This window comes from Astatotilapia calliptera, chromosome 9 (genome assembly GCF_900246225.1).
Source record: "Astatotilapia calliptera chromosome 9, fAstCal1.2, whole genome shotgun sequence".
Taxonomy (NCBI): Eukaryota; Metazoa; Chordata; class Actinopteri; order Cichliformes; family Cichlidae; genus Astatotilapia; species Astatotilapia calliptera.
Window position 1 is genome coordinate 29234089 of NC_039310.1, and position 23430 is coordinate 29257518.

The following is a 23430-nucleotide window of genomic DNA, read 5'->3' on the forward strand; positions in this document are numbered from 1 at the left end:
ATATATTCCTATAAAATTATTATAAGACACGCCTGTTTCTATTTGCTCTCTCTCTCTCTCTCTCTCTCTCATTCCTGCTCTCCATTTTAGTCAAAGTGTGTTTTAAATCTGCATCACTGATTTGTGTCATTAAATTAGATCTGCTCTTTCTGCCCCAACAACAAAGTCTTATTTAAGCGATTAAATATTAGTTCTGTTAATATAGTTATTGTAGGGACGCTCTGAACTCGTCTACGGCCCAGATTCGGTGCACATGTATGTGCAGATTCCTGTGTGATAGATAAAACGCTGTGATTAAAGCCATTCACGCAGAGTGGATTCCCCACTCTGCGTGAATGGTACTCGTGGTCATTGATCAACGGTCATCATAATTTGTATGTTAACGATGATGAAACTGACACCAAGTTTCAGTCCTTATGCAGATGCACCGAAGAAGTCACGCTGATGAGTGAAAACACGACGTCCAGATGAACAAAGTGAACTTTCTGGGAATTCTTTACCTGGATGATTGAGGACTAACCATTTGTACATTTATGTGAGTGCATTATTCATGTGAAAGTGTGTAGCGTAGTTATTTTCAATAACTTTGGGGCTGTTTAGCATCTCTTTAAAGACAAAATCCTTTTAAGTGTTTTTGTGCTTTTTTCTCTTCGTGCGTGGTTTGAGTAAGTTAGCCATCATCGCAAACCGGCTATGTTAAGGGATTTTTTCTTTCTCGTTGGAGTGATTCCTCTTGGTAAATACACGATCTTTGATGCAGCGCCGCACTACGCCCTTCAGTTCCGCCCAAAAGGGAAATGACGCCGGTGCAGAAAATGGCGTCCGCAGAGCCTGTGGTCCGCTGTGGCTTTTTACCCGTTTAATTTAGCTCCGTGTGGGGGGTCTGTGCGATTGGCAGATGGACGCTGATGCCAACATGGCAGTGCAACGCTGCCACCCGCTTTCTTGATCTCGGAATCGAACTCGCAACTTGATGTCCGACGGAGCCAGAGCTGGCTGGTCGAAGAGGGGTTGTGGAGATTCGCACCGCCGAGGTGAGACGGCTGGATTCAGGCTAAGCTAAAGCGGCTCCGCCGGTCTAAGCAGCTGTCGGAGCCCCTGTAGCTCCAACTCGGAGTCGTGACAGCGAGTTTAGCCAAACACGGAGCGAAATATCCGCTCAGTTTGCGACGGTTTCCTCCTTTATCTTCCACAAATGTACGCCGCCATGTTCCGTCAGTACAGCCGAGTGTGGGGACCGTTATCCGCCAGGGTTAGCCTTTGTTTTGGCGCTCCAGTCGCGGCTCGGAGCAAGCTGTCCCCCCGCTGCTGTTTGAAGAAGTAAACACGGAAACCGAGGGCAATTTAAACCGCGTGTTGGTGCAGATTTAACACGTTAGCGGGAGGCTTATTTTGGTGACAAGTGTGCGGATGTTTTCTTTTTCACCTGGAGGCAGACCCAGGTGAGGTCAGCCACCGGGTGAGAGAGATGAAAACGAGGCTAGACCGATTCAGCGAGCTGCTTTCTGTTGCCTACATCCCGTTTTCCCTGAAAGCAGTGCTGACAGGACTAATCAGCTATAGTCCCAAACAAGCTTAAACAAAGCCTCAACTTTCGTTAACAATTTAGCCTTAACACACATTTCCAGCTCCGCTAGAGTAGCTTAGCATGATCCTCATTTCTCAGAGGCGGAAGACATTTGGCATATTCACAAAAGCATTAATATAATAAAAAATCTCAATCTTCATAATTAAAACATCTCAAACTGGGACACGCACGCACACGTGGGACCTGACTTGGAGAGCAGGTTGAGAAGAAACACCTCTCACACAAACGAATGTATCTGTTCAGTACTTGTCGCTTTAACGTTGGATTTTCCTTTAAATTGTCACAGGTGAAACTCTTACCAAAGAGCCAGTAAATTAAATATTCATGTAAACTGCAGAGGATGTGTGTTTTACAGCACTTCTGTGCACGAGAGCTGTGATTTACAAGGCCCTGAATGCACCGTGGACTGTTTGATGGGTATCCTCTTCATCTAAGCCTTCTTTGTCTCTGAGAGCATCTTTTTCTGTCTCCCGTCAGAACCAGGCAAGCACAAACACAGGAAATGCGAGCGGCCCCTTAGCGCTCAGCCGTCGAAGCCTGTGATTGTTCGCCCGGGCTCCAAAAGGTACGTCAAACACGCAGAACTGCACCATAAATATACATTTTTATCTCCACGCTGCCCTCCTCCAGACCATCTGCCTCATTTCGGCCGCTGAGTTTTAGGATGTGATGGGGGAAGGGCGAGGGGTCAAAGGTTAAAGTCTTGGCTCCTTAAATTTAGCTATGATACCAGTGATTTTTAATGCTTTAGAAGTAATAGAAGTTATTCTATCAGATTTATTTCCACTTCTTCATGTACAGATGATGAAAAAATAACAATACTTGTAGTTAACTGAAATACCGAACTTAAATCGCTAGTAATAGTGATTCGATGGGTTATTTCCCACGTTTCTTTCCCATACACGCTGTTATTCCTGTCACCCATAGCTTCCATCTCCTACAAAAGTAACCTTCAGTTTTCTGTCCTTCCCATATTTTGAATCTCTTCCACGTCTCATTTTCATTTGTTTCTTAAGTATTGGTGTTTAATTAGATCTTTATTTTGGTTGTTAAATTCCAGTTTATTACAGTCTGGGTGGTTTTAAATTCAGGGGTTATTTTGGTTTCATCTCTTGAAAACAATAACTTTATATCTGACCCCAGAGTCTGAGCTTTTACCATCTGTGTCTTCAAATAGGGGGAAAGAACACAATCTCATATTTAGACTGAAGTTCGGACCCAAAAAGCTACATCAGGGTATCGTATGATTTCGCTGCACGTCAGCAGCAGAAGAGCTGACGTAGCTAAAAGCAGCATCAGTTTGGAGGGATTTCTCTTCTCCTGTTCGGTCTGTGAGGAGGTCGCATGTAGTGAAACTGAGAGCAGAGGAAGTAGAAACGGGCACGGTGTGCATCACTAGTCAACTAGACCTTTAAAAGGTGATGCTCTTGCTAGCTGGAGGTGCTGGCCTCGTACCGTGATTGTTGTCATGAAGTTATCAGTCTGACAGCAAAATCTTGGAGGATAATCAGCAGGTAACCAACAGAATCCTAAATACAACTGATTTCCATCCCAGCCTGTTCCTGAGGTGGATAACCTCCAAGATTTCCCCCCAAAAAACAAAATGCAGGCTGTAATAAACTGGAATCCTCTTTTAATCCCACCATCATTTTACCTCCATTCAACTTTTATTTATATTTTTTGTATCATGATGAGTAAACGCACTGAGTTGATCATGTATATGAACACTAAACTGCTGAAATGAGACTAAAAGCATACGGATGATTTCTGATTGTAAATCACATGTTTCTGGTGGAAGTTTGCAGGCGTTCACGCTTTAATTGTGTTGGCTTTGTCGTCCAGGTGATTGACGCTCAGAAAAGGGACTTTGTTAGCATCTGCTGGACACAAGGGGCACTGTCCTCTGATTGGCTCGGACAACCCCCTCTGACATGCCCGTGGCCAATCAGAGGTGAGTGTGCTGCGTGTGTGTTTACGTTCTCGGTGAGCACGTGTGAGTTTCTGTGTGTTTGTGTTGTGTGTGCCTCGTGTGAAGGGTTTTCTCTCTTCTCCGTCAGCTGGTGTGTTGCAGTTGGTGCGCGGCGGCTGAAGTGCAAAGCTTTTTAACATCCCTTTAAACGACCTTCCAGCTCCTCGCTTACTGTTTCTCAGCACCTTTGTGTCCTTGGAGAGACGTCTCTTCTCTGTGTGTTCAGTTGATTTTCGTGTGGTTGTCATTTCCTCACGGTTCATCCCTTTCTCCTCGTTCACGCTTCTCTTCTGGCTCGCTCGCGCCTTCAGGTGTGTTATGTCGGGGGCGGATGTGGAGGTGTACCTGTCTCAGGTGCACGATGGGAGCGTGTCGTCGGGCTTCAGGGCGCTGTACGAGGAGCGTCTGCTGCTGGACGTCACGCTATTGATCGAGGAGCACCACTTCCAGGTACGCAACTACAGCACATGTCACACAATGGTCCATTTGAAGGATGACTCTAGGTTTGGCCTTTCTCCTCCTTTGATCCCGTTTGGTTTGCTCCTCCCACTTTCAGGCCCACAAGGCGCTGCTGGCCACCCAGAGCGACTACTTCCGGGTCATGTTCACGGCAGACATGAGGGAGCGGGACCAGGACAAGATCCACATGAAGGGGCTGACGGCTGCTGGGTTCGGCCACATTCTCCGCTTCATGTACTACGGCTCGCTGGAGCTCAGCATGCCCACGGTGCAGGAGATCCTGCAGGTAACTCGCACGCAGTTCAACGGAGCTCCTTGTGAGCCTCAAAATTCAATCCGCAGTCGCTTTAAGAACGCGTCTTCCTCTCCCCGCAGGCGGCCATGTACGTCCAGCTGACGGAGGCGGTGGAGTTCTGCTGCTCCTTCCTGCTGGCTAAGATCTGCCTTGAGAACTGCGCCGAGGTCATGCGTCTCCTGGAGGACTTCAGCGTGGGCGTGGAGGGCGTCCAGGAGCAGCTCGACAACTTCCTGCTCGAAAACTTTGTCCCACTCATGAGCCGACCCGACTTCCTGTCCTACCTCAGCCTCGAGAGACTGCAGGTTTGATCAAACGAGCGCAGATTTTAACTATAAATGCAAAACGTGCTTGTATGTCGCGCTTTTCTTTGTTATGAAGTCTGAGGAAAAGTTGTTAAAGCGACAGTTTAGAGTCAGTTTGACAAAGAAAGACGTTTCTAAACTGATAAAATGATCGACTATAATCTTTATTTATAGAAAGATTCTGGAACTAAACTGTTTTACTTCTTTCTGATTTAAAAAACTCATCTGAAAATGTGTGTTTACTCTTCTTAATTTGCACTCCTGCAGGCATCCTCACACCTTTAATAGGAGCGTGTTTTATTGACAGTCCTGGGCTTGTCTGACTCCTGGTGTGTGTTTTAAAGAAAAATGCAAATACATTAGTGAGGTACAAATGGCCCAGACTGCAAGAGAAATGTTTCCCGGGGGGTTCAGGAAAAAGCGATGAGCAAATTAAAGGCACATTTGCTGTTCTCAGTACTCATAAAGTGCATTTTATGCAGCAGCTGTCGGTAAATATCAACGAGAGAGTTTAGCGGTTTCATGGTGGATAAATCTCACCGTTAAAGTCAAACTAATCCAAAGTAAAGCCTCCACGGTCCTGTTTAAGTCCTTTTTTAACCTTCTCGTTCCTGTTATGTGTTAATTCGTGCAGATGTCAGTAAAGTCATGTAGCCAGCTTTAATAAGGAGGTGGAAACATAACCTGAATTCATTCCTATGAAGTGTTAGTTAATCTGAGACAAAGCAGCAAACACAGAGTGTGCAGCTGTGATCACAGCCTCTCTGTGAGCTGACGGTGCAGAGACGTATGTGGAGAATAAGAAGTTCTCCCTGAGAGGCAGAGGAGGTGTAAGAAAGAGACGGGAGAGGAAGATTATTACTTTGAGATGTAGCAGCTGCTCAGTGACATTTGATAGAATAGAAATTTAAAGCTTACGTGTAATCGTAGGTTTAGACCTGCAGAGACTCGGGCACATGCACAGGTCTCTGATGGGATGGATTTTCTGTTTTGGGAGTAATATTTTGTTGAAAATGCTCCAGAGATGCCTTAATGTTTTCTGCTGTATTGCATTTTCTTATCTGCACTGTTTTCTCTAGTTGCTGTGGATTGATCTCTTGTGGTCTCTGTAGTGTTTGTGGAAGTTGCAGTGGCAACAAACCTGCTCTGCCCCTCTGTGTCTGATCCAGGCGTACTTGAACAGCGACGCTCTGAGTCGCTTCCCAGAAATCGAGCTGTACGAAGCAGTGCAGGCGTGGCTGCGGCACGACCGGCGGCGCTGGAGGCACACGGACACCATCGTGCAGTCCATCCGCTTCTGTCTCATGACCCCGGCCAACATCTTTGAGAAGGTGAGCGCTGCTTTCTGACCGACGTAAATGGGGGCGGTCGCCTTCATTTTTTGAACTCCGTTGGCTCGACGCAGGTCACCGTAGCAACGTTAAGCCTACAGCCAGCCCCATAATTCACAGCTTTCCTCCACTCAGGTGAAGACGTCGGAGTTCTACCGTTACTCCAGGCAGCTGCGGCAGGAGGTCGATCAGGCTCTCAGCTACTTTCATGATGTCAACCAGCAGCCTCTGGTGGAGACGCGCTCCAACCGCATCCGCTCCGTCCGCCCGCAGACGGCCGTGTTCAGGGGAATGATTGGCCACAGCATGGTCAACAGCAAGATCCTCCTGCTGCAGCGTCCAAAGGTAGCCGCTCGTTTACGTACAAAATTGGCTACATGCTTGTACCTTTTTGTGTGCTTCCTGTCTGACACGTCTATCTTGCCTCCCTTTCTGAGCGCTCCTCGTCCCATCGGCTGTTGGGGAGAATATCTCCGAGTTGCCTCGCTGAGCCTGTAATCCTCCTTTAAAGTTCAGGATGGAGTGTTTGGATCTAACTGGTTACCTGTGTCTCAGGTGTGGTGGGAGCTGGAGGGACCTCAGGTGCCGCTGCGACCCGACTGCCTGGCCATCGTCAACAACTTCGCCTTCCTGCTGGGCGGAGAGGAGCTGGGGCCCGACGGTGAATTTCACGCCTCCTCTAAAGTGTACCGCTACGACCCTCGACAGAACTCGTGGCTACGCATGGCGGACATGTCTGTGCCCAGGTGAGAGAAGCCCGAGGTCATGGCTGCATAGTGAAGAGCTGATTTCCTCGCCAACCTTCTTCTGAGTTGTTTGTTTGTCGTTCGCAGGTCAGAGTTCGCCGTGGGCGTCATTGGAAAGTTTATTTATGCCGTGGCGGGCCGCACGCGAGACGAGACCTTCTACTCCACGGAGCGATACGACATCACAGAGGACCGCTGGGAGTTCGTGGACCCGTACCCCGTCAACAAGTACGGCCACGAGGGAACCGTCCTGAACGGGAAACTGTACATCACGGGCGGCATCACCTCCTCCTCCACCTCCAAACAGGTGTGCGTGTTCGATCCGGGCCGGGAAGCAGGAGGTGGGGGCGGAGGGGGGAGCGCGGGCGGGTCGGACTCACACAGGACACGCGCTGGCCGCGGCCCGCTGCTGCCCGGCACCCACGCCAGCTGCTGGGAGAACAAATCTAAAATGAACTACGCCCGCTGCTTCCACAAGATGATCTCTCACAACGGGAAGCTGTACGTGTTCGGAGGCGTGTGCGTGATCCTGCGGGCGTCCTTCGAGTCGCAGGGCTGCCCGTCCACGGAGGTGTACAACCCAGAGACTGACGAGTGGACCATCCTCGCCTCCATGCCCATCGGGCGCAGCGGTCACGGGGTGGCGGTGCTGGACAGGCAGATCATGGTGCTGGGCGGTCTGTGTTACAACGGCCATTACAGTGACTCCATCCTCACATTCGACCCAGAGGAAAACAAGTGGAAGGAGGACGAGTATCCCAGGATGCCTTGCAAACTGGACGGTCTGCAGGTGTGCAGTCTGCACTTCCCAGAGTACGTGCTAGAGCATGTGAGACGCTGCAGCTGAGGTCTGCTCCACCGCACGCCTCCTTTTATAGAAACGCACCGTCACGGACTGAAGTTTCCTGCTGAGGGGTGGGGGGGGGGCGGGATCAGGTGTTTACAGGTGGGAGACTACAGGCTTTTAAACTGGAGACCAGCATTTACCTTAAGGTGAGGAAAATGGCTGGGGCCATAGCGTTGCTCTTCCTAAACGAAGGAAGCAGCAGTCAAAGCGTGGCGCGTGAGACGCCACCCGTGAACATTTTTAGCTTTCTCAGAAAATACAGGAAAAAGTAATCGTTTGGAGGAAAGAAAAATGGTTTCATTCTGCCGCTTTATGTTCGGACTATGGTCAGCTTCCTGTTCTACTTCTCACCTTCTGTATTTAGGCGCTCCGGTCAGGCTTACCGCAGAAACGCACTGGAAGCGCCCGATTCTGATGCACCAGTCGAACAGACCTGCACCACAAATCCTACTTGAATTAGGTTCATTTCTTTTGAAGCCACCTGTTAGTGAGTGATTATATCAAACACTGGAAAATGCCCTATAAATATATAACAACAAACATGCAGTCGGGTATAGAAACAAGATGTAACACTGTAGTGTAGTCATTTTAGAGCCTCTCCAAATATACAACTGTCGACGCTTTAACCTGCTAACGGCTATCAGCTGTTATGAATTCGCTTCCAGTGCGTTCCAGCTTTCAGTCCTAATTCAGCTCTTTGCTCCCAGATATCATCAAACTACGCTCATGTTCATCCAGCACAGCATCACTGTCCTCCTCTTCCTTCCTCTGTCTCACAGTTTGAGAGTAAATGTATCCTGACAGTGATGATGATGATGATGATGATGGACTCACACAGCTTTACTCACTCTCATCTACATTCCCTGCACTTTATTGGTTGTTATTGTGTGTAAATGCACAATTTTCCCCTCCCAGCGGCTGAATGTGCTGTAATGCTGGAGACGCGTGTCTGAAATTAACTTTATGGCTGACAAGTCAAGACTGACTAAAAGAGTTGAAACATTTGAGAAACAATGGACCTCATGCAAGAACATTTTAATGCATTATGCTGATGATAAAGGACCAGAAACGATTATAAAACCATTAACCAGAGTGATGTTGTCAGAAGTACTGTTAGCTGTATGAAAAATGAGTTTTGAGGCTGAATATCAAACTCTAAAGTAGTTTTCTTGTTAAGCATAAAAAGTGACATAATTGTACCCACTCAACATTTAAAATGAAGACAGTGCACCCTGTCTTAGAACAATATTCCATTTTAACCTCTTTGAGAAACAATAGCTTGTTTATTACCCTTACAGCCAAGTTTCTGCCACTTAGCAAATACATTTGAGTATATGACTTAAGGGTCACATGAAATTTCTTAATGCTGTTGAGATCTGCTAAGCTTACTGGTATAACTACAATCCGGTTTAGCTAAGGCTAGCTCTGACAATATTAGCTGGTGCATCAGCACCTAGCATTATATCCTACTGAGTTAAGTAGTACATTTAACTGTTGTTTTGTAATGCATATTACAGTTGCATCATTGGTGATTTTAAAGACACTTTAAATTACAACTTGCATGAAAATACCAAAAATAAGAGTATCTATTCAGATTTATGCAAACTAGCATTAGCCACAGTTTGACTGACTTTTATCTCTTTCTGTTCTAAACTGGTTTAGCTGCAGTCAAATGATCTTTAAACTCATTAAAATGAATGGTAATTTCCAGATGGCAAATAGGACAATATTTATACCTATCTCTATTCAGGCTTTAAGGTTAGCTGCTATTACAACAGCAGCTAGCTTTTTACTGTTTAAGCCCCCATAACCTTAGCAGTGCTAACTACCTAGTTAACCATCTATGGAACCTACTAAAAGCTGCTTAGTTAGCTGGTGTTCGCAGGAGTTTAGCTCCTTTAACTTTATTATGAACTTATTAAAATGGTCTCTGTAACATATCAAACTGAACAACCAAAATGTTAGTCTTATAAATTTACAGACAGCAACACAGGGTTTTTAATTTTAGCTAAGATTAGCCTTGGCTATCTGAAGATGGCCATCTGCCTTTGGCTGTCTAATTGGTTTTCTTTCCAAAGCTGTAAATGTATTTATCACTTATAGTGGGGAAAAGTAGTTTAAGAAAGATGAACCATAACAATAAGTCCAAAAGTAAATTTTCTGTTTTACAGCATTGCCAAGCTAATTGGTGTTAGCTTGAAGACATGGTTTGTTTCAATTGTGTCATTTCTATGGAAGGTTGTTTCTACAACTTGAAGGGAGAAAATCCTATAAAAATGAATATAAATCTGTATTTTTGGTCATCGCAAAACATAATGAATATTTATACTTAAATCTTCAAGTTTGGTATCACAAAAATTTTGACTTGCTTAAAAGTAACTTAATGTCTAACTTGGACATTTAGACAAAATTTCAAGATGCTGAAGTGAAATTTTGTTGCAAGTTGAAATTTTTACTTTTTTCAATCCGGCAGCTTCTTGTTTTGTTTGTTTGTTTTTTCTTTTTTTCAGGGGTGAAAATAAGCTTCCATAGATTGCACATCTCACAATGAAATACAGAAGTATTTCTGTATTTATTTATATTTAAATATTTATAATAATTAAAAAAAAAGATCTTTACGCAAAAGTAGCTGTGGCTAACTCAGACTCTAACTGTAGCTTTGTAGTTACTATGCTTTTGTTTATAATCTATTCCATGAACTTGAGGTAGCAATGACCACAGTGGAAAAATAGATGGCAGCCATGATGGCTACCCTTATCAGGAGTTTAGCTAAATCTTAACAGTAAGACTTAGCTTTAGCATTAGTAAGGTGACCCATGGCTTTTTCAGCAGCTAGCTTTCTCCTGAGTTTAGCAATCTGGTTTGCTGCAAAAATACACTTTTTCTAGCCGTTTGTTGTACATGTAAATTTAAAAAGCTATTTTCTTAACAAAGGACACACTTATATTGCACATTTTTGTATATACAATGAAAAAGATCAAATCAAAACCGTGACAGCTGATCATATATGTATTTAATGTCTTGATTTACTGTTCGCACCCCAAAGATTCTTTCAAATCTGCTTCTATTCGTATTAGAGGTTCTTGCTTCAGGTTCATTGTTTCTTTGGTTGGTTTACACACTTCATATTTTATCTCTACAGACAAGATCTGTGTTTCAATGTAAGCTGCAAACACTGGAGGTCAGTATAACCAAAGCATTAAGCTGCGAAAGAATCAAACAGTTACCAGCCAGTGTTTAAATGACTTGCACCAGTGGTGTGTTCATTTCAGACATTAAGGTTTCGCCTTCCCCAGCTGATGCAAACTCCGTCTTTGTAGCTTGCACGTCTCAGCAGTGGGACGCCTCGATCCTGCAGCCCAGTAAGCCGTGCTCGATGACCAGCTCCGTGCTTGTATTGTTTTTATTTTTGTCTTTTTTGTTTTCATGAGCCAACTGTGAAAAAGGGCTAGGGCACACACTGATGCAGTTTTGTCTGTTAGCTGTATATTTAAGTTATTTATTTTCTACAGGTATTGCTTTTCACTGAGCTATGCAGTAACAGTTGTAGGATTATTTATTATGACGAGACTTCATCATAAGTCGTGTTGTTTTCAGGTCGTACCTCATCGTCTGTCCTTATTTCATACTCGGGCCGTCTGTCTTCTCTGCATGTGGCTCATCGACGGATGCTTTGAGAGGTTTTTCTTTCAGTCTTAAGGCGTACTTTAAGTATTGCAGCACCTTTGCATTTTCCTGTATGAAAGTTCTCAGAGTGTCATACTTCGCGTTCCTCTTCTTGTAGCAGCGTCAGGCTGTCCACAAATCTGTCGAGTCCTGAGCTGCAGCTTTAACAGTGTCTCTGCAAAGCCACTTTGGTTTCTTTGATGGGGACATAATCCCCAAATGGTTGAAAATCTTCCCCCACCTACACGCCTCTGCAGCAGGTGAGAGGCATGTCCCTGCAGTAGATAATTTACGTCGCATTTCATCTCTTTGTTGACATTTCAAAAGCTTGAGTCAGCAGATTTAGGACATTTTGCTGCAGAGGTTAATGTTTTGTTTTTTTAATCAGCTAAACGTTGCAGCCATATCTCTGTACCAACAAGTCATTTAACAACTGATTTGGACACTTTAACCCAGTCAAACTCCTATAAAAATTGAAGTTGAAGACCAAACAATAACACAAAATAAACTTTTTTTTTTGCTTTTAAGTTCTGTGAACAGTTCAGTGCTTCAGATCTGTTTTAAAACTCTTGTGCTCTCTTTACTTTAGCTCAGCGCTTCTCAAACTGTGGGGCAGGCCCCACTGATGGGCCACAGAGACACCGCATGAAGTGCAAGGATGATGAGAAGCAAAATAGGAAGTGATTCTAAGCTGAATAAAATGTTTTTTGTAAGCAAATAAAACAGCGTAGATTGATTGAAATTCAAATTGGGTCCCTTTCTACTGTTAGTGATTTTAAGGACCTCCTAAATTTAAGTGCATGGTTCTGCTGTCTTAACTGAGGCAGGAAAATGAATCTCTTCATTAACTGCTCCTCTCTTCACATCTCCTCCGTGTCCCTATACTCTGCAGCTGATACCTTAAACGTCATGTGCCACTGCAGTCCGCTCGCTGCTCTTCCTCTTCTTCCTCCTTCTCTCATGTCGCCATTTGAAGAAGAAACTTGTAACCAATAAAGTACTACTGTCCCAATTCGAGGCACATCCAGTCATAGCGCAGCATCCTTTAGTCCACCAGTCTGTCAGTAGGAAAACAGAGTAGAGGATTAAAAAAAGGCATACCTTGCTACAACGACTGTATCTGAAAAAGAAAGTAAAATCAGATTAACATATCTTATAATCTGAGTAGAAACTCTTTGGAAATGATTTGTAACTTCTTTCCAGAAATAAATGTTCATATTGGTCAACTTTCACCTGCATTTGTGCTTTTCTGACTCTGTTTACTTTGTCTACATGACATTTCCCCCATTACAGATTAATGAAGCCAGTTGAAGAATGAAAATGAATTAAAACCTGCATGCAGGTTTATTATAATTATTATAAAAATCCATACAATATGCAAATATCAGCTGATATTTGTATGTGCACAATTATGACTGAAGTTGTTTATTTACTTTACAATGTTACAGCTGAGACTGACAGAAAAAAATAGATGTAAATAAATGTGATTATTAAAATATATCACAACATAAAATTAGGAACTAACTGGAGAAGTGGGCGTCCCAGAAGCTCAACCTGTATCAGTCCTTGAGATAAGTTTAGTATTTTACCCCCACTTGTTATTTATCTTGAAGACGTTCTATATTTTTAGTTCAACACATAAGGACAGAAAGCAAGAGACTTGGGTGGAGTGAGCTTATCGAGTGCTGGCACCTGCTGAGATGCGTGTTTCCCTGATTCCCCCACCCATTAGTATTTTATTTTGTTTAGTTTTTTACATTATTACTTTTAAATTTTGTTATTTTGGTTTTACTTAGTTTTATTTTATTCGATTTTATTGTACCTATATTAATTAAAATATTTTTAATATGTTTATGTCGATCGTAGGCTCCTGGACCATTACGCATGCGCCTCTTTCCTTGCCACTCCTCTGGCTTGCCGTAGAAAAGCGAAAGTCATCCAATAAGGAGCATGTCATATGCTAGATTGGTGAGTTTTATTCATCGTGTTCATCGTTTGTCACATGTAAAGTCATCTCGTTTTAGGTACTGGCTCTATGTTGTCGAAACTTGAGGTTTTAAAAACAAAACGACAATGAAAAGTCAGTTAAACGATGCTAGGCTAATTGAAAGCTAACCTTAGCATTGTGTTAGCTCCTCCGTATAACAAACAGCCATTAATCATGAGGAGACACCGAAACTCCTTTTTGTGTTCTGAATTCGTGTTAAATACGTGTAACTGACACCCCAGAGTCATCCATCGTATCACTGCGTGTCTAACCGGTGTGTTTACTATGCTTGTTTGCCGCCAGGTGTCGCTATGTGCCGCGGCTCCGGGGCTGGCGGGCCTGCTGAGCGGCTCGGTGCTGGCTGCAGGTGAGGGGAAGAAGAAGAGCAGCCAGCCGCCTCTGAGCATCGAGGAGGTGGGTTCAGACAGAGCCTTTCTAAAGACTTTGTTTTACTTTGTCTGTGACTTTGTTTACATCATGTTTACGACGTAGTGCACACAGCCACAGAGGTCTGGATCAGAGTCAGAGCTGACCCTGGAGGGACAGCTTCTGCATCGCAGAGCTTCAGAAGGTCACACTCTGTATTTGTTTCAGCTGCCGTCTCTGTACACCAGCCCTGAAGCAGCGGTGGCCCAGTACGTAGAGCCAGAGGCCGGGCCGGTGGAGCAGAGGGTGGCCTCACTGAGGAAATGGGCAGAACCATACACGAGCCAGTGTCAGGTTTGTTTACTTAACCTCAGGTGGACAACTCAAGAAAAACAGAAAATTAGTCAACCTTATGATGAACATGGACATCTGTCCAAAGCAAGCAGCACTTTATATATTAAATTATATTTGACCTGTGTGTACAGATTTTATATACTTTCAGACTGTGGCAGATCACGTGTTCTTATAGATTTTTGTGCTGATGTATTTCTGGAAGAGAAGCTGTCATGCGGCCTAAGCTGTTGTGCTCCTGTTGTTCTTGACAGTCTCCACGAGCCTGTGGCTTTCTTTCTAATAAAGGACATTGTGGGATTCTTTTTTCTTCCTCTCTGCCACTGTTGCAGAAACATTCCCACTGAATCCAAACAGCTCGTGTTGCCTCAGAGGAGGCGGCATTTCTGTTTCTGTGAGGTTTGTGGCCTTGAGGTGAAGACGTGCAACAAAGACATGACGACGACTGGTTGCTTTCAGAGAGACGCCTGGGAACTTGTCTTTGAAATTTCTTTGCTTTCTGTTCTCCTTTCGTTTATCTCCTTCTTTCTTCTTCTTGGTTTTCTTTCTGTTTTTCTCTCCCTTGCTCTTGTTGTTCTTTTTTCTTTCTACCGCTGTGCCTCCTCACCTTTAAGCCTACCAACCATCCTCCTTTCTTTCTGTCCTGCTGTTCTTCCTTTCCTACTGACATCATTCCTTCCTTCCTCCTTTCTTACCAGCTGTGCTTCCTGGCTTCCTTACTTCTGTCCTTCCATTCCTTCTTTCGTTCCTCACATCCACGATCCTGCTATCTTTCACCCATTCATTCCTTCCATCAGTCCTTACAGGGAGTGCAGAATTATTAGGCAAGTTGTATTTTTGAGGAATAATTTTATTATTGAACAACAACCATGTTCTCAATGAACCCAAAAAACTCATTAATATCAAAGCTGAATGTTTTTGGAAGTAGTTTTTAGTTTGTTTGTAGTTTTAGCTATTTTAGGGGGATATCTGTGTGTGCAGGTGACTATTACTGTGCATAATTATTAGGCAACTTAACAAAAAACAAATATATACCCATTTCAATTATTTATTTTTACCAGTGAAACCAATATAACATCTCCACATTCACAAATATACATTTCTGACATTCAAAAACAAAACAAAAACAAATCAGCGACCAATATAGCCACCTTTCTTTGCAAGGACACTCAAAAGCCTGCCATCCATGGCTTCTGTCAGTGTTTTGATCTGTTCACCATCAACATTGCGTGCAGCAGCAACCACAGCCTCCCAGACACTGTTCAGAGAGGTGTACTGTTTTCCCTCCTTGTAAATCTCACATTTGATGATGGACCACAGGTTCTCAATGGGGTTCAGATCAGGTGAACAAGGAGGCCATGTCATTAGTTTTTCTTCTTTTATACCCTTTCTTGCAGCCACGCTGTGGAGTACTTGGACGCGTGTGATGGAGCATTGTCCTGCATGAAAATCATGTTTTTCTTGAAGGATGAGGACTTCTTCCTGTACCACTGCTTGAAGAAGGTGTCTTCCAGAAACTGGCAGTAGGACTGGGAGTTGAGCTTGACTCCATCCTCAACCCGAAAAGGCCCCACAAGCTCATCTTTGATGATACCAGCCCAAACCAGTACTCCACCTCCACCTTGCTGGCGTCTGAGTCGGACTGGAGCTCTCTGCCCTTTACCAATCCAGCCACGGGCCCATCCATCTGGCCCATCAAGACTCACTCTCATTTCATCAGTCCATAAAACCTTAGAAAAACCAGTCTTGAGATGTTTCTTGGCCCAGTCTTGACGTTTCAGCTTGTGTGTCTTGTTCAGTGGTGGTCGTCTTTCAGCCTTTCTTGCCTTGGCCATGTCTCTGAGTATTGCACACCTTGTGCTTTTGGGCACTCCAGTGATGTTGCAGCTCTGAAATATGGCCAAACTGGTGGCAAGTGGCATCTTGGCAGCTGCACGCTTGACTTTTCTCAGTTCATGGGCAGTTATTTTGCGCCTTGGTTTTTCCACACGCTTCTTGCGACCCTGTTGACTATTTTGAATGAAACGCTTGATTGTTCGATGATCACGCTTCAGAAGCTTTGCAATTTTGAGACTGCTGCATCCCTCTGCAAGATATCTCACTATTTTTCACTTTTCTGAGCCTGTCAAGTCCTTCTTTTGACCCATTTTGCCAAAGGAAAGGACGTTGCCTAATAATTATCCACACCTGATACAGGGTGTTGATGTCATTAGACCACACCCCTTCTCATTACAGAGATGCACATCACCTAATATGCTTAATTGGTAGTAGGCTTTTGAGCCTATACAGCTTGGAGTAAGACAGCATGCATGAAGAGGATGATGTGGACAAAATACTCATTTGCCTAATAATTCTGCACTCCCTGTATATCCATCCTTTCTTCTATCCTTCCATCCATCCTTCATTAACCTCGTCTCTCCTTCCATTATTCTTCATGTGACACAGGAAATAATCAAACCTGCCATCAGACAGAAGTCTCTGTTCTGTAGTTGTTGGTAAATAGTAAAACGCTCCATTAACAAGTGAAATTCAGCATCTTTATGTGTGTCTCTTGTTTTTTGCAGGAAACTGGCCGAGCTGCGTTGGAGAAAGTGGAGGTGAGTAAATGCTGAAACGTGTAAAAATATTTTTCTCGTTACATTTCATTGTTTCATTTGTTTCTGAGCTGAAATATTCACAGCATGCACAGTAAGTATAATATTGAAAATGATCCTGAAACAAATTTGGCCCTTATGAGAGATAAAAAATATACCTGAAACCAGCCTGAGGAGGCTTTGGGCCTCGTGTTCAGGGTTGTATCTTTTTCTTGGATCCTTGTAACTTCTTACAATCGGACAAATACCAGACATTATTACACAAAGACCAAGGCTGAAAACAATGAGACAAACATGATAAAAGAATCTAATTTTAAAAGGAAACATGGATATAAAGGTCAGAACAGTATGTCATGAAGAACCCTGTACGTACGTCGGCTCTGTAGGTGAGTGTGTGTAAGTGAGGAAAAAACGGTGAATAATCCAAAACCTGACAGAAATATTGATACTGAAAGTGAATTAAAGAGTTAAATAGCTGTTAAAAACAAAACTATCAAACTCTTGTGTGTCGTTTCTTTTTGGTCCACCTGATGATCTTTGGACCTCAGCAGGTGTACCAGAGGGTGGAGCCCGTCATCGGCACATCAGTAACGACAGTCACAGGTGAGGAAATGCTCGTCACTTTAATCAGCTGTTTAACGAAGGCGTGTGTGGCAGCCTGTTTGTGTTTGAACATTACATTTAAAATCTCCCTAAAAACCTTTGAGCGCCGTCACTCTGTCCTTCAGACGTGTACCAGTTCCTCAGTGACCCTCCTCCTGACCTCTACCCCAGTGTGGCGGCGGTGGGTTTCTCCGGCTTCCTGGGACTTTATTTGGCCAAAGGTAACGTGGGAACATCGGCTCTTTCTCACTGATGAATCGCGTCAGAGGGACTAATAATGAGTGTTACAGTTTAGGTTTTTACAAATGTGTCTAAAGCGACCTTGACAAAGTGCTGTCTCTTCACATTTTTCTCCGTGTTTTGCTGCTGATACATTTGGAGCCCTGCAGCTCCAGGATAATCTCCGTCCGCCCTCAGAGAGGAGGCTTGGAAACGTGTTAATCTAAAGCTGCTAGATCATGTCTTATGTGGCTGCTCACAAACGTATAAATATTATTAAAGTGGATCTCCTCTGCTCGTGTCCGTGGACTCTGCTGGAGAGCAAAATAATCCTCGTTCATGTAGCCGTGCTTTTCCACACTTAAATGTTTCGTTCGTTTAAAGCAGACTCCTGTCTGTTTTCCCCCTTGCTGTTGTTCATTTGTGTAGATGTAAGCACGGTGGTCTCACTCAGGTGAGGACCAAACAGACCCTCTGCAGGAGGATGTGGTCTCGGTCCAGACAAACGACAGTGTGTTTGGTTTATGGTGTGAATGTGATCAAACCCAGCTATCGGGTGTATGTTGCAGGTTTGAGCTAAACAGCTTCCTGCAGCCAGACTGCAGGGCTTCCAGCACAGAAGCAAAAGTCCTGCACACTGCAACCCTAAATCAATGTTATGTTGGTCAATATACGTTTAATGTTGTGTTATACACAAGTAATACAGCTCATTCATAAAGTCCCAGACACAAAGCATCATTTTGTGTCTCTTTGATCTTATTTTTAATTAAAAAACAGGTTTTGGGTCACGGTTAGTTAATGTTTACCACCTGCAGCTGTAATCTCACAGTTACATAAAGAAGATCAGCATTATAAAGTCATGCCTGTAAACACACACACACACACACACACACACACACACACACACACACAGTCATGCATTTACTCTGGATTAGTAGCTGCTCTGTCTTTGAAGTGAGATATTCAGTGACCCAGTAAAAAGTGTGTACAGGTAACGAGGAACAGAACAAAAGGTGACTGACTCTCTCTCCCCCCCCCCCCCCCCCCCCCCCCTCCCAGGCTCCAGGCTGAAGCGGCTGGTGTTCCCAGTTGGCCTCATGGCCCTGAGCGCCTCCATGTTTTACCCTCAGCAGGCTGCAACCGTGTTGAAGGTGTGTGTTTATGTGCTAACACACAGCAGAACAGTATCTGAGTGTGACTGTTTGTGACAAAAACATAGACTGTATCTAAAAGATGGTCATAAACACCCTGATTGGCTTCTTGTAGCCTTAACTCTGACGTCTTAGCCTCGTCCGTGATGCTTTTTCGGAGCCAGAAGTGTCGGCACTGCAGATGGATCACACAGATGCATGTGGCTGCTAATTAGAGCTGATAGGGGAGGATTGTTGCTCCTGGATCACTCAGAGTCCCTCGCCTGGTCTTTTCTGGTTGATTTAAGTCTCTTACTGTCCTCGTATCCAGAGGCTAACATCTGCCCACACCACGTACTGTTAAAACATGATAAATGTGATGAAATTAGTTCTGTTTCACACTGAGGAACAACTGTTGCTGTGTTTACTTTGTTTGAATCAGTGTGAACGCTTCACCTGCTGCAGATAAAAACATTCAAACTCAGGTTTAGTTTTCTTTAATATTTCCCACAGCGCTGACATGCAGTCAGGAAACAGCTGCCAGCACCTCTGCTTGTTTCAGTTATTTTAATTTTTAGCCACAAATAAATTTTGCCGGAATTTGTTCCACGGAGGAAATTAACCTCCTGACTTTCTAAACTTTATCAGCCCAGCTCTGACGGACGAATCCCAGATGAAATCTTTCCAGGGATCATTCGTAAACACGTTGTGTGTTTGATCTGTGACTCGTTTCCTGTTCGGAAAGGGTTGTGTTTCCGTGCAGGAAGCCCGGGCTGTGAATTGTGTTTCTAATTTCCACTTGGGTGGTTTTAATCACTTTGTTTCCTTCACACGAACGGACAGAGCGAGACAGAGGCACACCCGGGCAGATGCACACAGCTGTAACATATGCAGAAGTGAAACAGAGGCACGGTGAGGATGTGAAAACATCTGGTCTCACGACTTAAAAGTGTGTCGGAGTCCACTCGGATGTCTGTAATGTTTCCAGTGACGTTCAGATTCATGAAAACCTGATGCTGAGCTTCAAAATCAGAAATGAAAACAGGAAACCAGGACTGAGGGACGCATCCAATGAATTTAATTTTGTTTCCAGTAATAAGGATGACATCGTTCTTTAGCCTTGTTTATGCTCACCACGTTGATGTTGCGCTCGCCATCTGTGATGTCACCGCTGACACTACAGCCATGTCACTTTTTATACTGGCCAGTCTGCTGCTTCCTCCTCGGTGATACAGGTCGTGTCGCCAGGCAGAAAAAGTCTCAGTGTCAGCGCTTGTATCAGATCAGAAGAAGTTTAAACAGGAAGCAAAGCGACCGCAAAGTTGTCTCCAGAAAGTCACGTCCTTATTTCAAGCTGCTGCAGCGTCTCGCTGATTAAAATACAAACAAGTGAACGATCCCTGGTTCGATCCTGGAAGGAGACGCAGATCCCTTTGGGGCTGCGTTAGGAAGTAAAAACTCTTTTTGTCGCACGTACATGCTTCAGATCAACAAACAAAAGGCAGTTTTTAAATGATGATTTAATTTATTAAGCAAAAAACATCCTAAAGATCTCAAAAAGCAACACATGTCACGATCTAAAGAAACGACAAAGTCACTGACAGCCATCAGATTTACATTTCTCAGGCTTTGAGATTCCAGTAAACCACTGGGAGAGCTATCATACCTTCCCAGTAGTGGCCAGTCTGCCTGGCTCCATGAGGTCACAATAGAACCCAGAACAACAGGAGCAGTCACAGCAAAGGCCCGGTGTCCTCTGTGCTTTAATCTGGTCTTTGGACAGCTGAGAGCATCTGATCCACAGACCTCAGTGATCTTGCAAAAGATCAGAAAGGTATGAGTGTGCAAACCCACGCAACGCCTTAAAAACACATAATAAAACCTTAAAATGAATTCTAAAGCTAACTGGCAGCCAGTGCAAGGATGCCAGTATGGGAGATATGTGGTCTCTGCTGCCGAGTGACCAGCTGCAGTCGACTGACTGATGACACCGGAGTAAAAACTATTACAAACGATGGCATGGATAGCTCTCTCAAAGTCTCTCAGACAGAGAACGGCTTCACTTTAGTAAGTAGTCAAAGGTGAAAGAAACTGGACTTGATGACGGCATTAATCTGTTTATCAAACGTTGGAGTCAAAAATCAAATGAAAGGTTTGGACTGGCTTTGGAGTCCAGACTGAAACTGAGATCATCGGTGTGACCTTAAACAGGCTGTTTATGCTCAAACATCCTCCAGTGTGGTTGAATTTACACTATTCTGCAGAGAAGAGTGGACCAAGTTTGTTCACATCACTGTGATCGTCCACAGTGATGTAGACAAACTCACTGTCAGGTATCACAGAGGCTGACTGCAGTTCTTGCAGCTGAAGGTGGGACAGCCTGTTATTAGTCTGAGGAGCTTGGAAAGAAAAGCATCTGGACTTGTTTAAGTTGCTTGAAGACGTTTCACCTCTCATCCAAGAAGCTTCAGACGCTTTTCTTTCCAAGCTCCTTAGACTACGATGACCAGGATGACTGAGAACCTTCACAGACATACGACCGGTTATTAGGTTTAGGGGGCAGTTACTGTTTCCCACAGGGCCGCGTAGGTTTGCATGACTTTTTTCCCTTAATAAATAAAATTATCATTTAAAAACTGCCTTTTGTATTAACTCAGCTTTTCTTATCTGACTAATATTAAAATTCATTTGCTGATCTGAATGTGAATGTGTGACAAATATATATTTTTTAAATCAGGAAGTGGGCAAATACTTTGTCGTCATGGTTCTTTTATTGCTTTTTATAAAGTCTGGTTTTATTTTGATTTCAGTTAAAAATAATGTTCCCCTCTAGCTTTGGTTTAAGTTCACTGTAATAACCTTGGTGTAGCCTCTGAATCAGATGTGAAGTCTTCTCTCCTTCCTGAGTTGCAGTGCCTGTAACATTTGTTAAATATTAACCAAAGGACGACATGATGAGCTCAGTTTCGCTGCTAATGGCAGAGACACCGGCGCACGAGTGTGAACGCACTCAGCACAGAACTGTGAATCTCGCTCAGCTCGACACCAGAAGCTTAAATTGAAATCCCCACTTTTTATCATTTATTTGAAATTTACTTATAATTCAAGGAAATGCTCTTTTTCTGAGTTCAGTGGTAATGATGGGGGCACCATCATAGCTGGCATGGCTGAGCAGGTGACGCTTACATCAGAGGCTCGAGTCCCAGACCATTTCCTGTGTGGGCCTGCCCACTAACTGTCCAGTAAAGGCTGAAGCTTGGAAATAAACCATTAATGAATTAATGAATCATTCGTATTACAATTAAATTTGATATTCTTGTTATTGATCGTGGCTCAAGAGTTGGCAGTTTGTCTTGTAATTGGAAGGTTGCCGGTTCGAGCCCCGGCTTGGACAGTCTTGGTCGTTGTGTCCTTGGGCAAGACACTTCACCCGTTGCCTGCTGGTGGTGGTCAGAGGGCCTGGTGGCGCCAGTGTCCTCGCCTCTGTCAGTGCGCCCAGGGGCAGCTGTGGCTACAACGTAGCTGCCATCACCAGTGTGTGAATGTGTGTGAATGTTGTGTAAAGCGCTTTGGGGTCCTTTATACTAAGTGAAGCGCTGTACAAAAACAGGCCATTTACCATTTATAATTCCAACAAAATTCAGCAGCGACCAAACGTCAGCTTCAGAGATCATTTTCTATCTGTGCGTCTGCGTTTAGCTGATGTGTTTCGCGTTTCCTGCAGGTGAGTCGAGACTCGGCGTACACCTGGACTCAGCAGGGCCGCGCCGCTCTGGAGACTCTGTGGAAAAATCCACCGTTTGGCAAAAAGGAGGTGAGTCTGCGGCGGATGCTTTTCATGTGTTCGGTTTGCTGTTTTGATCTCCTGACGTTTTTTTTTTTTTTTTTTTTTTTGTGTGTGTGTTTGTGAAGCCTGAGAAGAAAGAGCAAACGAAGGGCAGCAACACGAGCAGCTGAAGACGGCGAGCCGCTAACACCTGTGTACCTCCCAGAGCTGACAGTCGTTACATGTGAGCTTCACTCCGCCTCTTCCCAGAAGCAGTTTGGCTCATTGCACTGGACACCTCCTCCTCTGTAAACATTCCTTCTTTCTCCTTCGATGACTTCAGCTCCTCCGGTTTAACAGAACAGGTCACAGTGACCTTTCAAAACACTTCCTCGTGCTTTAACGTCCCATTCTGCTACAGAGACCCACTAAACTCTGCCAACAACAGCATTCAGATCAGTCCGATCAGTCGTTAACACACATTTTTATTCATATCTGTCATGATTTTCTTCTTCTTTTCTCCTATTTTGAAGTAAACTGAATATTTTGACTGTTTGAGCTGGGATCGACTCCTTTCTTTAGTTTTTACTGTTTATGTCAGTGAACTTAGACGGCATATATCCCAGAGCTTTGCCTCTGTCCTCTGGAGGAGGATGTAAACGAATGAAGTCGTCCCCGATGTAGTATTCAGGTCACACTGTGATTCTTATAATCCTGATTTAATGCAGTGTTATTGTGTGCACCCATCTTCAGGTATTAATGAACTGCATAATATCCATGTCTAACATTGTACTGTATATATTATGTGTAATTAAATCCAGCATTTAACACTAAAACTGCATTTATTTTTCTCTTTTGATAGTTACTCATAAAAATGCATATTTAAATTATTATTATTATGTGATTACATCCTTAAATCTCACCTGTATGTTGTAGTAAAGAAAAATAGATCTCACTGTTTTCACAAAGACAACACAAAGTGCTGAACGGTGCAGTTCCTCTAACGTCCACTAGAGGCTGGGCCTAAAGGTTAGTCACCTCTCATGGATTCCCATGCACATCTGTACCACATCTGTACATTTAATTGCTTTATAGAAACTGTCCAGAGGGGATTTTATTTTAATAAGTTATCCGTTTGGCTGCTGGTGAGCCTTAAAGTGAACTGCTGCCACTTACAGCTCCATGTAAATTAGCGGCTTCGCCTCCAC

The 23430-nt window shown here is 44.0% G+C and overlaps 2 protein-coding genes across 6 annotated transcripts; both read left to right on the forward strand.

Annotated features, from left to right (window-relative positions):
* The first annotated feature begins 780 nt into the window (after positions 1 to 780).
* On the forward strand, positions 781 to 12438 carry klhl15 (kelch-like family member 15). Of its 3 annotated transcripts, XR_003273421.1 has the most exons (10): positions 781 to 1034; positions 2066 to 2153; positions 3869 to 4007; positions 4114 to 4302; positions 4392 to 4616; positions 5786 to 5947; positions 6083 to 6292; positions 6503 to 6693; positions 6781 to 7686; positions 11796 to 12438. XR_003273421.1 is itself a non-coding variant. In XM_026180324.1 (9 exons), exons 1-9 carry the CDS (start codon positions 974 to 976, stop codon positions 7538 to 7540), a joined length of 2025 nt encoding a protein of 674 aa, XP_026036109.1. In that variant the 5' UTR covers positions 781 to 973; the 3' UTR covers positions 7541 to 12438. The 3 variants fall into 3 exon arrangements, 2 of the variants coding, with proteins under 2 accessions (XP_026036109.1, XP_026036110.1); XM_026180324.1 differs by having other exon boundaries at positions 6781 to 12438; XM_026180325.1 differs by lacking the exon at positions 781 to 1034 and adding an exon at positions 3431 to 3539 and having other exon boundaries at positions 2077 to 2153; positions 6781 to 12438.
* Positions 12439 to 13089: 651 nt separating this feature from the next.
* On the forward strand, positions 13090 to 23058 carry apoob (apolipoprotein O, b). 3 transcript variants are annotated; one of them, XM_026180385.1, is made up of 9 exons: positions 13090 to 13174; positions 13497 to 13607; positions 13788 to 13913; positions 16475 to 16507; positions 17053 to 17107; positions 17233 to 17328; positions 18386 to 18477; positions 22181 to 22270; positions 22369 to 23058. In XM_026180385.1, the coding sequence occupies exons 1-9, from the start codon at positions 13157 to 13159 to the stop codon at positions 22411 to 22413; spliced, it is 666 nt and encodes a 221-aa protein (XP_026036170.1). In that variant the 5' UTR covers positions 13090 to 13156; the 3' UTR covers positions 22414 to 23058. The 3 variants fall into 3 exon arrangements, with proteins under 3 accessions (XP_026036170.1, XP_026036171.1, XP_026036172.1); XM_026180386.1 differs by having other exon boundaries at positions 17056 to 17107; XM_026180387.1 differs by lacking the exon at positions 18386 to 18477.
* Positions 23059 to 23430: the final 372 nt, after the last annotated feature.